This window comes from Equus asinus, chromosome 7, assembly GCF_041296235.1.
Source record: "Equus asinus isolate D_3611 breed Donkey chromosome 7, EquAss-T2T_v2, whole genome shotgun sequence".
NCBI classification, from domain to species: Eukaryota; Metazoa; Chordata; class Mammalia; order Perissodactyla; family Equidae; genus Equus; species Equus asinus.
In genome coordinates this window covers 66,030,916-66,047,452 of record NC_091796.1, presented here as the reverse complement: position 1 = coordinate 66,047,452, position 16,537 = coordinate 66,030,916, and the positions used below count along the sequence as shown (strand labels likewise).

The window sequence follows — 16,537 nt, the reverse complement described above, 5'->3', positions numbered from 1 at the left end:
TTAGTGTTTTTAAAAAGGATCCGTGGATTCTGCGTTTACGCTTTACCTACTCCAAAAGACGTAGAATGATTCCATTGTAGAAACTCTCGTGTGGCCATCATGGCCATGCCTGCTGGTGTGCTCTTCCCTCACAGAGACTAGGTAATTTCTCTGAAAAGCTCTCGAGCCTCCCTTTTTATGACATTGGGAATCCATAAAAATACTATTTAAATATTTTTCTCACCAGAAGTAAAAGAAAAACCAGAGGTTAAAAGTTTGGCTGATGAAGGGGGAAGTAAGTTTCCTAAAGATAGCAAGTAAATTTTTGTTGTTAATAGACATTTCAGGAAAGTTGTACATTGATAATTTCTCTCTTGGCATGAACTATATATAAGATTTTTTGTTTTTTAAAGGATTTTTAACTGTAGAGAGACTCCCAATCGATTTACATTTGTTTTGCCACGTTTCTTACATTTATTTTTCTTTTAGAATGGAAAATTGGTCACTGCAGTATCTAACAATACTGTTCAAGTCCACACATTTCCTGAAGGAGTTCCAGATGGTATACTGACACGCTTTACCACGAATGCAAACCATGTGGTCTTTAATGGGGATGGTGCAAAAATTGCTGCTGGATCTAGGTAAGGCTCAGATATCAGAAAAGGAAATAGTGTTAGAACAGAATGGCCTCATTCATTGGTTCAAGGTAACATTTTTAGGACTCTGCCTCTTTTTTTTCCTGGTCACTTAATTTTTATATTCAAGTCTCTTATCTAAAGGTTTTTGAGGACAATCTTGTTCTTCTTTGTGAATTGAGATATATTGCTTTGCAAACAGCCTATTCAGTAAGTGCTGAAAAAGATTGGAGAAAAATGACAGTTTGAGAGAAAATTTTAAAAATTACATTTGGTAGAATCTGGTCTGTACAATCAGAATTTTTGCTGTTTCCCTTGATGCTTATTTGTCATAGGAAAAAGAGGTAATTGGTGAGTTGCTGTGGTGGAATAAAAGGCATAGTACTTTTAAAAATGGTTGTGACTGTAATTAGATTAGCAAATAATAGAAGCTTAAGATGTAACTGAGGAAGCCACTTAGGAGGTATTTGTATTTTACCATAATGGGAAATCTTGACTTGTGTTTTTAGCATTCTTATAGAACAAAATTAAAAGGTTGTTAATTTGGGTGCCAAATTTCACTAATTGCTATAAAGAAATTATGGCATTTATTCTAGTGATTTTTGACTATTTGGGCCCCAGCTTTTAGGAGAGGCTTCTGTGTTGACCTTTGTTCGTGTGCATTGCTCTTGTTGTTATAGTGATTTTCTGGTCAAAGTGGTGGATGTGAAGGACTGCAGCCAACAGAAAACATTTCGAGGACATGACGCCCCTGTTTTAAGTCTTTCCTTTGATCCTAAGGACATCTATCTGGTAATCATTTTTTCCCTCTTTCTTTGCATTTTTCTTGAATATGTTCAAAATTGTCAGAGAATTAGCAGAAAATTTCACACACTTGGTGAAAGGCTCTTTGACTTATCAATTGAACCAGTTTCCGTATGGTATTATGGTTGTAACTGTAGAGAAATCTGTTGTTTTATTCCTGCAGGCATCAGCTAGTTGTGATGGATCTGTCAGAGTGTGGCAAATTTCAGATCAGGTAAGCTCATCAATTTGAATTTAAAACTTTTTTGCCCATTTCCATTATATATTGGGTGTTACAAATTGTATTTGGCCAAATTAATAATTCTTGTTTTTTATAGTTTGCTTCTTTTGAGTAGCATTAAATACTGTTTTTGTGATCAAATTCCATAATAATCTAATGCAGAAGTAAATATGTTGAAGACTAATTGCTTTTGTACTAATCATGGGAAATTATAGATTTATATTTCAGTTTTAGGTTTTATAAGTCAACGGCTGAAATTCAATCATTATATATTTACAAACTGACTACCATGTGTTGGGCCCTAGATGTTAGGGGTACAAAAATAAAATAAGGCATGGGCCACACTTGGTTTGGAAAGTCACATAAACAACTTATTCTAACCTATCCTGATAAAAGTTTTGAAGGAGGGTCAATGCAAATAATCCATAACCAATCTATAAATCAAAATTGGGATGAGTTTATTATGAGCTAGATCTGAGGACTAGCCTAGCCTGGGGACTTCCTTCCCCAAGGAGGTAAGGGGCACCAAAGAAGTGGGGTTTGCAGACTGGTTATCTACCGTCTTGGAACAAAGAGCGTACATCACATATGATAGGAATGTCCCTTTTACAGCAGTCACTAGATTGCCTTGCAGGCACAGCACAGCTGTTCACACAGCAGGTAGCAGGTCTGCCTTCTCGATGGGCACAGCAGGTAGCCCATCTGTTGTCTGGTGAGTGAAGCAATTCCTAGCCCAGGGAGAGATGCTTATCCTTAAGGAAATGCCAATGTGGGGGAAGGTGCACGTTTATCTTCAGGGCATTTGTTCTTGCCTTTTGGGACATAGCAAATGCTTAAAGCAGATATACAGTGCATGCTCAATGTCCATGTCAGGCCCTTTTGGAAAAACAAGGTCAGGCCAAATTAGGTTTACACCAAATGGCTTCCTCATATACTCCAATATACCCTATTGCTGGCCATTTGTTTATGAGGAGGTATGAAGAAAGTGCTCTCTAGATTAGCAGAGGGAACAATTAATTCTTCCTGAGGCAGTCAGAGATGCCTTGGCATTTCTAGAAGTGATGTGGCTGATGAGAAATATCCCCCACACATGTGCCTCAGTAGCCACGGTTCCTTCCCCTCGTTCTTGAACTATTTAGAAGGACTGACTTTGACACCCTAACCGTTTTTAGTAGATCTCTGAAGTTTACTTTCATAGACACTTTGAGTTTTTCATATATTGGGGTTTTTTTAATGTATGTACATTTATTCAGTGAGTATATTGTTTGCTTATTCTACGTAGGCAATACTCTTATTTAATTATTTTAAGACTTCTGCTCTTTTTACCTCTGAAGGACTTAATTTAGGTAAATCAAACATGATAATAATTAGATTAAAGTGAATTAAGTTGTTTTTTTCTGCACTATATATCAATTTGAAGAAACCACCTATTAAGTGTATTCAGTTCTGCGTATTTTGGGGGAGAATTTTCATAAAGGGAAATAAATTTTCTTATTTTTTGAAATCAGACATGTGCTGTTAGTTGGCCACTGCTACAAAAATGCAATGATGTGATAAATGCAAAATCAATCTGCAGACTTGCTTGGCAGCCAAAAAGTGGGAAGGTAAATGACTGTTGTTTCAACCTTTCTTTTAATTATTTATTCCAGTCCTTGTTAACTTTGAATGTAAGAATAGTTTTTTAAGTTGTAACTGTTTCATTTGGATTATAAATTTTAGAACCCTAAGCCAATAAATTAATATTGAAATGCTTTAAGAAATATTTCAGGGGCCGGCCCCATGGCCGAGTTGTTGGGTTTGTGTGCTCCGCTTTGGTGGCCCAGGGTTTTGCTGGTTTGGATCCTGGGTGCGGACATGGCACCACTTGTCCAGCCACGCTGAGGCGGCATCCCACGTGCCGCAACTAGAAGGACCCACAACTGAAAAAAAATACCCAACTATGTACCGGGGGGCTTTGGGGAGAAAGAGGAAAAGTAAAATCTTTTAAAAAAAAGGAAATATTTCAACTTTTTAAAGATGACATTTTGCATGAATGACTTAATTTTATATTCTTCTTTACATTTATGTTTAATGGAACAACTCTGGAAACAGTCTCATTATGTCCACTCTTACTGCTGGTATTTAAACATTTTGGAGGTACTAGCTGATAGTATAAAGGTGTGAGAGGTGTGAAATGAGAAGGAAAATGCTTGTTATTTGCAAATAAAATGCTTGTATACAAGGAAATTCTAAGAAAATCAACTGGGAGAAAATATTATTAATAATAAGAAAATTTAGTAAGGTAGTTGTAAGCAAAATTAATATTCAAAACCAATAACAATTCTGTATACAAACAATAGCCATTTAGAAAATATGGTGGGAGAAAATAATGCGTTGACTGTGAAATCAAAATAGATAACTAGGGATAAACTTACTAAGAAATGTGAAAGATCTATATAAAGAAAATTTTACCATGCTGTCAAGAGGAGGAAAGGAAGATGTTAAATAGAAAAATATATCCCATTCTTAGAAAAGAATTTTTGATATAAATAAAGATGTCAGTTCTTCCCTAAATTAATCTATAGTTTTGACAACATTCAAATGTATCAATAAGATTTTTGGGGAGACCAAATAGAGCTAATTTCCATATGGAAAACTAAAAGTCTTGAAAAAGAAAAGTGATGGAGTCTAATCCAGCCAAATATAACATACTATGATGCTGTAAGAATTGAAAGCTTGCTACTGACTCATGAATAGACAGATATCTATTAAACAGAGAAATAGATACAATATATATGGGATTCGTGTATGGTAAAGATGGAGAAAAGATTTAGTAAATCTGTTGGCAAAGGGCGTGGATACCAGATGAGAATCGTTGAGAACCATCTTGGAGGCTTCCTACCACATGGAGAATCTTTATATAGATATTCGCTATATTATTATTTAAACTTTTCTGTATGTGTGAAATTTTTCAGAAAAGATTAATAAACTTGACAATGTAAAAAGTATTTTTGTATGATAAAAATATTTCAGGGTCAAAGGACAACTGACAAACTGGGAAAAAAGTTTGAAATAGTATGACAAAGAGCTAATTTTCTATATACAAAGAGTTCTTAAAAACGAGTAAGATCCCAATAGAAAGATGAACAAGGACATGAGCAGACAAGGTACAGAAAAAAATGTACAGATGGCTTTTAGCATAGGAAAGTATATTCAACCTTTCATACTAAAAAATACAAATTGAGGCTATAGTGATAGTCTGTTTTTCATTTATGAGATGGTCATATGTGGAAGAGGGTGTGGCCATTTTATCAGAATAAATGATTGACACTACTACTACTAGGCATATATCCTATAAACATATTCATACATATTCCCTACAGGATATGTGCAATGAAAATGTTGCCCCATTGATTATAGTAGCAAAAGATTGGAAACATCCTAAATGCTTATTAATAGGGAACTGGTTAAATAAATTGTGGTATTTCTGAAAGTAGAATATTCTGCAACTGTTAGAATCAGGTATATCTGTATGCCCTCACATGGAGTAATCTTCAGATATATTGTTAAGTAAAAAACATCAAGCGGTAGAACATAGATAGAAGGTTACTGTTTATTAAATTGTGTGTGTGTGTACTAGTATATATGTACCTATGCATTCTTGTATAGTCTATGCTTATATTTGCTGTCGGGAAATAGAAATAGAATTTAGGGATGGGAGGGAGACTTTTTTCTCAGTATATGTCCTTTTGTGTCGTGAACTTTTAAGGTGTATATTCGGCATTAAAGTGATAGTTGGGGAATGTAGCATGTATTTTTTCGTTGCTTACTAAACATTAATTAATGTAATTAATATAAAATTAGTATAGTTTTACTGTTCATAAATAATACATTTTCTTTTTTTGTTTTTTTTGATAAACATGGAAAGAATATACTATTTTTATTTTTTCCACTAATCTATTAGGAAGAATACATAGGAAGATAAATTTCCTTTTCTTAAGATATTCAAAGCATTCTGGCTCTGTTTCTTTTCTTCCAGCAAATGAGATGTGTATTTAGATTGAAAGGGCTTAAATTCCTTAAGAAGTGGTGTTAAAAATGCTAGTAAGTACAAGTGCTCTGCTTTTCAGTACAAGCAGTAGGGGGATCATTACCCATTCTTTGCTTATCAAAATTTTAAGTAAATTTCTGAGCTTTGTTAGTTGTCAGTTAAAATACAAATTTGCCCTTATGTTTTGTAGGCTTATTTGAATGAATTTTCTGCTTTTTTTCCTCCTCAGATTTAATTTAACGTAAATTTGTTTAAATCATTTATCTTTCCGAATAGTTACTGGCAGTTCCTGTGGATAAATCTGTTAAGCTATATAGAAGAGAAACTTGGAGTAATCAGTTTGATCTTTCAGACAATTTCATCTCTCAGGTAGGTTTTGTAAGTGGCTCTTTCAGTATGCTAAAGGGGATATTTAACGCAGACTTTGCCTAAATACACTTGCAGTTAAATATTGTTGGAAGTGGAAAACAACTCCAGACTGTTGTGCATGTATCCACCTTTTGCCCCTCAACCTTCCTTTGTTTAGCCAATAATTGTGCAGTAGATAGGTCTTTGCTAGGTCCTATCTGACCTTTCTCCATTGTGAAATTTGATAAGGAAATCTTTTAATTTATGAGAAGTCAAATTTAATCCTAGCATGGTATTAGAATAAGTTATTCTCACCTTATCAGTAATTAGGCTTTATTGTTTTTTTTCTTTCTTCTTCTCCCCAAAGCCCCCCAGTACCTAGTTGTATATTCTACTTGAGAGCCTCTGGTTGTGCTGTGTGGTTCACCGCCTCAGCATGGCCTGATGAGTGGTGCCATGTCCGCGCCCGGGATCTGAACCGACGAAACCCCAGGCTGCCAAAGCAGAGCGCACGATAGCCTTTATTGTTAAAGGAGTTTCACTGAAACTTGTGATCACAGACTAGAATTGTAGAGCAGGAAAGATTGTTGGTCTGTATTCATTCTTGTGCTTTCTCTCACACACACCTGTTTTGCAGTTAAGGAAACCCAGTATCAGCAATGGCTTATTAAAGTTCACTTCACTTACTAGTTCTCTTCATCTTGATGGTGACTGCTAAATGGATGCCTTGTGTTGTTTCTCCTTCCTCGATAATAACGTTTTTCAGATTTTGCTTTAAAAGATTGTGCCAGTAGGGGCCAGCCCTGTGGCCAAGTGGTTAAGTTCCTGTGCTCTGCTTCAGCGGCCCAGGGTTGCCTGGTTCAGATCCTGGGTGCAGGCCTAGCAGCACTCATCAAGCCATGCTGAGGCAGCGTCCCACATAGCACAACTAGAAGGACCTGTAACTAGGATATACAACTGTCCAGGGGGGCTTTGGGGAGAAGAAGGGAAAAAAAAGATTGGTGGGCAGATGTTAGCTCAGGGCCAATTAAAAAAAAAAATTGTGCCAGTATAATTTCCTCATGATACAGTAATAGCTGAATATTATTGAAAAAGAAAGTTAAAAAATAAGCAAACTTCATCTTGCCATTCGTATATCAGATCTAATGAGAAGTTACATAGAATAGGGGTTATAAAAATTTGAATTTAGTAGTATGACTGTTTAGTTCCAAATTATACAAAATTGTTATTTATTAATTGTTTTTCTTTATAGACCCTCAATATAGTAACCTGGTCTCCTTGTGGGCAATATTTAGCTGCAGGGAGTATTAATGGTTTAATTATAGTTTGGAATGTGGAAACCAAAGATTGCTTGGAAAGGTATGATTCAATATATCTTTTGTCTCTTTTGCTTATTTCTACCATATTTTTGTTTGTCTCAGTATGAAACATTTCAAATTTGTAATCATTAGATTGTCAAAATGTAAACACATAGCTTTTAGTTTATCAAAAATCATTTAACCTTTTCCAACTAAATTTACATAAAGAAATGTATAGTTTTTATTTTTCTTTACAATGTTTTAAGAACTTACTTTTTAATATTTAGGGTGAAACATGAGAAAGGTTATGCAGTTTGCGGCCTGGCATGGCATCCTACTTGTGGTCAGATAGCTTATACTGATGCAGAAGGAAACCTCGGGCTCCTGGAGAATGTCTGTGACCACAATGGAAAGGCATCAAGTAGTAAGGTAATAAGTACTATGATAGGACACTGTCTTCAAGGTCTTTCTGTAGTCACACGAGTTTTGAAAACACCACAAACTACATTACTTTCTTGGGAATTCGTGTTACTATATGAGATGCTCAGTGATGATCCAGAGTAACGAAAACTGTTTAAACTGGTTCAACCTCATATTTCCCGAGTATATTTTACTAGGAAACTTTCTTACCTCCGTATAATGCCTGTTAATATTCCTTGGCTTTCCAAGGATTACCTTTGTGAAATGCTATTTTACTAAACTGATGTTCTGGGGATTGTTTGTTAAATAAATATTTTATAGATAAAAATTAGAGTTAATAACTATAATTTAGTTTACCCTATAAACTTTTTCTGCTCTGAATTAGCCTTAACTCTTACGGCTACCCACGTACCTCTCATGCTGAGCCATCCAGCCTTACTGAACTGCTTTACACAGGCCACCGTGTCTTATCCCTCCTTTTGGTTCATGATTTCCCTGCCAAACACATATCCCCATTCCTATTTCAAGTCTTGGTTTAGACTTCCAGTTAAAGAATGTACTCTTTACACTCATTGATTTCTGCTCAGTTACCTGATACCTGAAACCCTGTCACTGAGCTAACATCTGTGCCCATCTTTCTCTATTTTATGTGGGATGCTGCCACAGCGTTTCTTGATAAGCAGTGCTAGGTCTGCGCCCGGGATCTGAACCTGTTAACCCCCTTGCTGCCAAAGTGGAGCACACACTTAACAACTATGCCACTGGGCTGGCTCCTAAAGCAATTTTTAAAAATGCATAATTCCATAAAGTTAAAGAAGACAGTTGAAGTGATAATGGTAATAAAATTCTGGAGGCTGGAAAATAGAAAGATGATTGGAAACTAACTTTAGCTTGTCAAAAAGTTGAATCCTAAGACCTCGGTAGGGGAAGGCGGAGGTGCAATTCAGTTTGTCTAACTGAGTCCCCAAAGATTCAGAATTTGGTAGTACTAGGTATTTTTCTAAAAGTGGGGCTGAAAACAGGAGGGTTGGATTAATAAATAAGTCCATCCCTCCAGTCCCAACGTCAGTGAGCACAGCCATGTCTCCCCACCCTCACCCCCGTGTACATTCTGGCAGAACGCTGGAGATTTATTCTCTAGAAGAGGTGGAATAGGCATCTTTGCTCCAGGGATGCTGAGAACAGTTGAGTGGCTTTGGGTGAAGGGGAAATACTGTACTGAAAAGGGTTAAATGAAAGTATGATATTTCAGTGTTGAAATTCCCGGCTCACTTTTCGTCCTTGGCTCCCAGAGCGTTGTCACCAGTCTTATGCTTTTCAGGCAGAAAATTGGAAGAGTCATCTTTGGGAAATCTGTCTAAGAAAAAAGACCTAAAGAGCGAGAAGATTCTTAACTCCAGGAGAAACAAAAAGTTGTAAAAGGAAGAAAAAATGATCATTTTGCATTACATTTGTAAAATGAGGATAGAAATAATGCCTATCACCAAGGGTTGTGAGAATTAGATGAATTATGTATGAAGAATTAGAATAGTTCCTAGCACACTTTATAAGTGTTGCTAGTATTATTTTTATTCAACCATAAATAGCATTTACATGGTCATAATAATCTAAATACTGTATATTGATCCAACCAATATGAGAATATATCTATATTGGGAAGATCAGGGTAAGAGAATAGTGTGCATGTATACATGGGGATAGGGGTGGTTGAAAAATGGCACCAAATCCTCATTTTCCCTAATAAAAGGAAGTTAATGGGACCTATTAAATAGATAATGATTCAAACTGAAAAATGAAAAAATAGCACTAGAATATATTTACAAGTATGGAGGAGGTATCAAAAGAAACAACTGAAAGAGCAGATGCTCTGCAGAGGACTATTTTCATTTTTACAATAAGCCTTGTAACACCGTTAGACTAATTTATATTCATGTGTAACAGTGCTAAAAACAAAAAGTAAATTGAGAAATAATGTTTAGTTCAAAGGTTACCTCTTGTAAAACCTTTAACCATTCTCTCCAGAGTTGCCTACTTTCTCCTTTTTGCTTTTACTCCTCACAGTACATATTTCTGTCACATCTCTAACACTTTATTGCGCTCACTGTAAATAGAAGGCAAAACCTTCATTTTTCCAATAAGAAAATCCAAAAAAATTTTCTTGATCAACTTGAGTACATTTAGGACTATAGATGAAATAGTTAAATATCTTATAGCATTTAGTTATTAATTACTCATATCAAATCATTTGTTTCAATATATGAATATATGAAATCATTTGTTTCAATCATATGAATATATGAGGGTATTTTTTTCTGTTCCCTCATTTTATTAAATATCAGTTTTCCAGAACACAATCACATGTACTTCCATCTAAAAGCTTTGTGGTATAGTCCCTTTTGAATCCCTTAATGTTGTTCTCATTAGAATTTTACATTGTAAGGGGCTGGCCCCGTGGCCGAATGGTTAAGTTCACACGCTCTGCTTCAGTGGCCCAGGGTTTCGCTGCCTTGCATCCTGGGCACGGACATGGGACCACTCATCAGGCCATGCTGAGGTGGCGTCCCACATGCCACAGCTAGAAGGACCCACAACTAAAATATACAACTATATACTGAGGGGATTTGGGGAGAAAAAAGCAGGGAAAAAAAAAAGATTGGCAACAGTTGTTAGCTCAGGTGCCGATCTTTAAAAAACAAAATTTTACACTGTAAGTTTTACTTTCTATAACTATGTATATTTATATAATTTAAAAATATAATTTAATATAATTATATTTATATATTATATATACTTACATATTTATTTACTTTATATGATTATATATGTATTTATATTATTTTTCTATTGACTTAACATTTGTACAGTTTTCATTCATCTTATAGGAATAACTTGTGATCTCTACAATGTATCTGCTTACTATTTCATTTTTTAAAGTGATTTCAAAAACTTTACAGTGAGATCCAATACAGGCAATGGGTATGTTCATATTCCTACGAATCAGTGATTAACTCTGTGTTGAATTTCTTTGCCTTCTTTGTTTTTCTATTGGTTCTATCCATTTACTTCTATAAGCATCAAAAATACTAGCTTTAAGGGGCTGGCCCCGTGGCCGAGTGGTTAAGTTCGCGCGCTCCGCTGCAGGCGGAGTTTCGTTGGTTCGAATCCTGGGCGCGGACATGGCACTGCTCATCAGACCACGCTGAGGCAGCGTCCCACATGCCACAACTAGAAGAACCCACAACGAAGAATATACAACTATGTACCGGGGGGCTTTGGGGAGAAAAAGGAAATAATAAAAAAATCTTAAAAAAAAAAAAATACTAGCTTTAACTGAGATCATTTAAAGCAAATATGTCTTACCTTAGTGTATCTTGTTCAAAATAAAAGTAAACGAGGGACTTTATAGCGACTTCTTGGTGACTTCTTTTCTGGGGAATGACTTGAGGAATAAAATCTTGCCTTATATTTGGGTATGTTACAGTATTTCTTTACTGTCCTACAATCCTGCATCTGAAGACTATAAGGCATTTAAAGTAAGGACTAGGTCTTAATATAAATATAAATACAGTCCTCATAAATATATTTACTACATATTCTTAGGGCATTTGCTTACTTAGTAGAGTTTTTAGATGCATATTAACAGATTGCCTTTTGAATAATTGAGTTCATCCAAATAGTTCACTAATACTTTCTAATTTGTATTAATTTGTTCAAGGTATCTAGCAGAGTGGAAAAGGATTACAATGATCTTTTTGATGGAGATGATACGAGTAATGCTGGTGATTTTCTAAATGACAATGCAGTTGAGACGCCTTCTTTTTCAAAAGGGATTATAAATGATGATGAGGATGATGATAACCTCATGCTGGCTTCAGGTCGTCCTAGACAACGAAGTCACATCTTAGAAGATGATGAAAACTCAGTTGGTATGAATTGACTTTGTGGATCTGATGATCCATCCTTTTGATTAATATTTTCAATTTTTTATTAAAACTTATTTAAAGTCATTATTAAATTTGTAGAACGTATCTAAAGCAGTGAATAGAGGGGAGTTTATAGCATTAAATAGGTTAAAAAAGGTTTCAAAAATATTTATTCACGTTAAAATAACATTAATAAATTCATTATATATAAACATAACATTTTTTTATGAAAAACAAGAATACTTTAGTAAGAAAAGTGGCATTATTTTACCTTTTCTACAAGTCTCTTCCATGTCTGGCATCGGAGACAGCTGGATTCTCTCATCTCCTCCTGGATTCAGTCTACTGCTGTGTGTTATTTTTGTGGGAAGTATATGAAGAAAATTCAGCCTCACACAAATAAGTAGTTTGAAAAGGGAGAAGTATTTTAATAGCCTATTCAAATAATTGTGGATATTCTTTGATGCTGCACCAAAACTCAACAAATGATAGCTTCTTGAAGATTGTTTGTAATGTGGAATCTGAAAACTTTTCAACTCTATTACATTGAAATCCATTGGTCTAACTTGAACTTTGAATGGCTTTTTTATTGTGTTTGATTTTGTAACATATGCATTGGTAATTTGGAAAATACTGGCTCCCTAAGGTTTGCAGAGCTTCTTAACATTGATGTATTATCCAAAATTGTATTTGTTAGTATCATCACCAATTTCATCGGAAGTTTTTAAATATTAAGAAGCAGTCAGGCTCATGGCGGCAGATATAAGTTTTCCAATATTCTGATTTTCACTTGAAAGCCCAAGTTTTTTAATCATTGGCAACAAATTCTGTCAGTTATTTTTCTTAAATGACAGGCTCACTTCATTCATTTTCAAGAAAATGTTTGCCAGATACCCAAGTCTGTATAACCATAGTTTGTCTGGCATTCTTTCAAGTAAAAGTGGTGTTCCATGAAAAAGTCAGTTAGTTCAGCTTACAGCTCAATTGCCTAAATGCTTTTTTTTGAGACAACCATCCCGCTTCTTTATGCATGCTTCCCATTTTAGCACAGATAACATTTTTTTAAACATTTATGCAAGGATCAAAATTTAATAAAATTAATATTTTTACTACAATTCAGTGCTGGCTGACAATGCATTGGTTATTAAAACAAATTGGTACCACTGCCTTGATTCATGCTAATGCACCAACAGTTTTACTCTCCATTGTTTTCGCATCGTCACTGCAAATGTTAACACAGTGAAAGAGGCAAATCGCATGTTAGTGTTGTTAAATATGAGTAGAAAAGGTTATTAGATTTCATAATGCTTTTCTTTTTCCAGGTCATTGGTATTTATGATTCTCGAATTATAATCTTTTGTATTCCAGATGTTACAATGCTAAAAACTGGTTCTGGTCTTCTCAAAGAGGAGGAAGAAGATGATCAGGCAGGCGGCATTCACAATCTACCACTTGTAACATCTCACAGGCCATTTTATGATGGACCTATGCCAACTCCCCGGCAAAAGCCATTCCAGTCGGGTTCCACACCCTTGCACCTCACTCACAGATTCATGGTGAGCCTTAGGGCTACACTTAACTTTTACATAGTTTTATCTCACTATAGTTAATTTTGTTTGGTAAAGAATATTTTAAAAAACCTTGATTAACTGGCTTGCAACACTTGGCTAATTATAATTTTGTGGTTGATTTATTTTACAGTTAACTCACAGTTTTAGTCTTATTTCAACCTTGTTGAAAATTGTGTTAAATAAAATTCTGCTTTGCAAGATGATATATAATGAGCATTAGTAAATGTGACTATATCTTGCAGTTTTCTTGGGTATACTTCCAAGCCTTATTTCTCATATTATTTTAGTTTTATATAGGAGATTATGCTGATTCCAGAACACTAGTTAGAACGTGTTTTTAGAAGGCAGCTGGTTTGGTTGTTCAAAGGCCAGTTGTAAAGTATTTTTTAAATGCCAGTCATGGAATTTTTATTTAAAAAAATATTAAATATTCCATTTCCTAATAACTAAGTATATACATACCATCTTCTCATGAAGAAAAGAATAATTGTGGCTCTGATGTTACTAGTGGTACCTGGAACTATCTAGAGGTGGAAGAGCTGTGGTTGCTCCTGTAACTTAAAGCTCGATACAGACTGAATTGTAACATTTGTTAATTTGTACTGCTTTAGCCTGCTGATTGTCAGCGCCTCAGTTGTTCTCAGACTTGTATTTAACCTTACATGTTTGTAGGTGTGGAACTCTGTTGGAATTATTCGCTGCTATAATGATGAGCAAGACAATGCCATAGATGTGGAGTTCCATGATACCTCCATACACCATGCAACACACTTATCAAACACTTTGAATTATACAGTGGCAGATCTTTCTCATGAAGCTATTTTGTTGGCGTGCGAAAGCACTGATGAACTAGCAAGGTAAATTCAAGATTATTAGGAAGAATTTGTCACTGTTGAACTGTTAGAAATAATTGTTGAAATTTAATACAAAAAGTTAATAAAATTAGGGACCAGCTCCGTGGCCGAGTGGTTAAGTTTGCGCGCTCTGCTTCGGCAGCCCAGGGTTTTGCCGGTTCGGGTCCTGGGCGCGGACGTGGCACTGCTCGTCAGGCTACACTGAGGAGGCATCCCACATGCCACAAGTAGAAGGACCAACAACTAAAATATACAACTATGTACCAGGGGGCTTTGGGGAGAAAAAGGAAAAGTAAAATCTTTTAAAAAAAAAAAAGTTAATAAAATTGTTGTATCTCTTGTAGCATGGAATTTCAGAAAGAAGATTTTGGTACAAATACCAGCCCACCTATAATACCTCAGAACATATGTCCTGTCATTACATTCTCTAATACATGTCAAAATGATGTGACATGATTTATAATGCAAGAGAAGTGGGGCTGTTTTTTATGTTGTTATTGTTTTTATTAGCATTATAAGAGTAATATATACTAATTGTAAACAAACAAACAAGTACAGAATTTCTAGAAGATGAAAGTTCCCCCAGACTTCTACTCTCAAATACAACTACCGTTAACAATTTGATCTGTATTCTTTTAGGTTTCTTTTTGTATGAACCCCTCCTTTTTAAAATTTACTTATTGAGGTATAACTTATGTACAATAAAATACGTAAGTGTGTAGTTTGATGAGTTTCACAAATATATATATACTTAGGTAACCGCTGTTACAAGCAAACTATTTTTTATCACCCAAAAACGTTCCCTCATATCCCTTTGCAGTTAACGCAGTCCCAGCCTTGGACAATTACTGATCTGAGTTTGTTTGTCACTATACATTAGATTTGAAACTTCTCTTCTAAAAAAAAAAAAGGGAAAAGGAAAAACACACCAAAAAATGTTATGAGTGCTATTCAATTATCAGTTTGATTTTTTTACTTAATATATTTTGTACCTCTTAGATATTTTGATAGGTGGGTAGGTAGACAAAAAGTCATGATGGAAAAGCAATGGATGCAGAATCCATATTTTTTTTAATGAAGAAAAAATATTTTACTCAGTATTTTGTCATTCCAGCCAGATTGCCCTCTTCTGATCTCTTTTCTTCAGGTGATCTTATTGCTTATATACTTGATTATACAGTTTACTAACTCCCACGTGATTTGAAATTCAAATCCTTCTGATTGGATATATTCGTTCCTTGCTGCTCCAAATGTGGTCCACAAACTAGGGGCCTTCATCACCTGGGAGCTTGTTGAAAACACAGAATCTCAGACCCCACCTCAGACCTTCTGAATCAGAATCTGCGTTTTAACCATATCCTCAGGTGACTGAGTATCTGTTAAAGTCTAAGAAACACTATAGTAGATCATTTTACCATTTTCATCGGTTTCCTAATTTACGCATTGTAAAATCAACTCAATACTTCATAATTGAATAAATCAATTTACTAAAATAAATCACTGTTGACTCAGTGTCTCTAACTCAGAATATCTTACATAATTAGAACATTTCCATGGGTTTTTTTGGGGGTGTTTTTGTTTTTGTTTTTTGCTGAGGAAGATTTATCCTGAGCTAATATCTATTGCCAATCTTCCTCTTTTTTTGCTTGAGGAAGATTAGCCCTGAGCTAACATCTGTGCCAGTCTTCCTCTATTTTGCTTGTGGGTTCACCACAGCACGGCTGATAAGTGGTATAGGACTGTGCCCAGGATCCGAACCTGTGAACCCAGGCCACCAAAGCAGAGTGTGCAAATTTAACCACTCAGCCACAGGGCCAGCCCCTCTATGTGTAATTTTAATTTCAAAATTTGTCTTTTTCTTTATTTTCCTAGACATATTATTTCACAGCTATATACAGTGTTACCTTTTCATTATTACTGTTCAGAAAGTCAGTACTGTCTCTGATTCTAGATACTATGGTATCTGCATTTCGAAGCTTAAGCTTAATAAGGTATATGTCTGCAAAGAAAAAAGACTGGAAACATAAATTGTAAGCAATAGTTGGTAATCTTGCTGGTGAGATTTTGTGTGATTTTTCTCTTTTTTTATTCTTCCATACTAAATTTTTTTTGGCAGCGAGTGAACTGTTTCCTAACATTTTGTTGCTGCTTTCCTTTTTTATAGTTTGGTTGTGAATTTTGTGCGTGTGTACAACCTAGGAACATACTCTAGATTTGGCCTACTTTTTTCGTTTAATGTTGTGTTGTGAGCATTTTCCTGTATCTTTAAATATTCTTCAATAACATGACTCTTAGTGGTTTTAATATAGTTCACTTTAAGTATATTTTAAAATTGCTTTCTTAAAGCCATTTCTTGTACTTTTTGTGTGTAACAGGAAAATAAACTATTTGGTTTTGTTACTAGGTATCATGATTAGTTATATATATATATAAAATATATATCTGTCTTGTTTTA

General features: G+C 35.0%; 1 protein-coding gene across 3 annotated transcripts in view; it reads left to right on the top strand.

The window, feature by feature from the left end:
• WDHD1 (WD repeat and HMG-box DNA binding protein 1) overlaps positions 1-16,537 on the top strand; it is a 63,580-nt gene that overhangs the window by 12,103 nt on the left and 34,940 nt on the right. For all 3 annotated transcript variants that reach the window (XM_044773620.2, XM_014864693.3, XM_070513663.1), the window contains exons 3-12: positions 469-620; positions 1,295-1,406; positions 1,582-1,632; positions 3,147-3,242; positions 5,945-6,037; positions 7,269-7,375; positions 7,602-7,743; positions 11,450-11,660; positions 13,026-13,213; positions 13,901-14,085. In XM_044773620.2, coding sequence (XP_044629555.2) covers positions 469-620; positions 1,295-1,406; positions 1,582-1,632; positions 3,147-3,242; positions 5,945-6,037; positions 7,269-7,375; positions 7,602-7,743; positions 11,450-11,660; positions 13,026-13,213; positions 13,901-14,085 — 1,337 coding nt within the window. The remainder of the gene's footprint in view (positions 1-468; positions 621-1,294; positions 1,407-1,581; positions 1,633-3,146; positions 3,243-5,944; positions 6,038-7,268; positions 7,376-7,601; positions 7,744-11,449; positions 11,661-13,025; positions 13,214-13,900; positions 14,086-16,537) is intronic.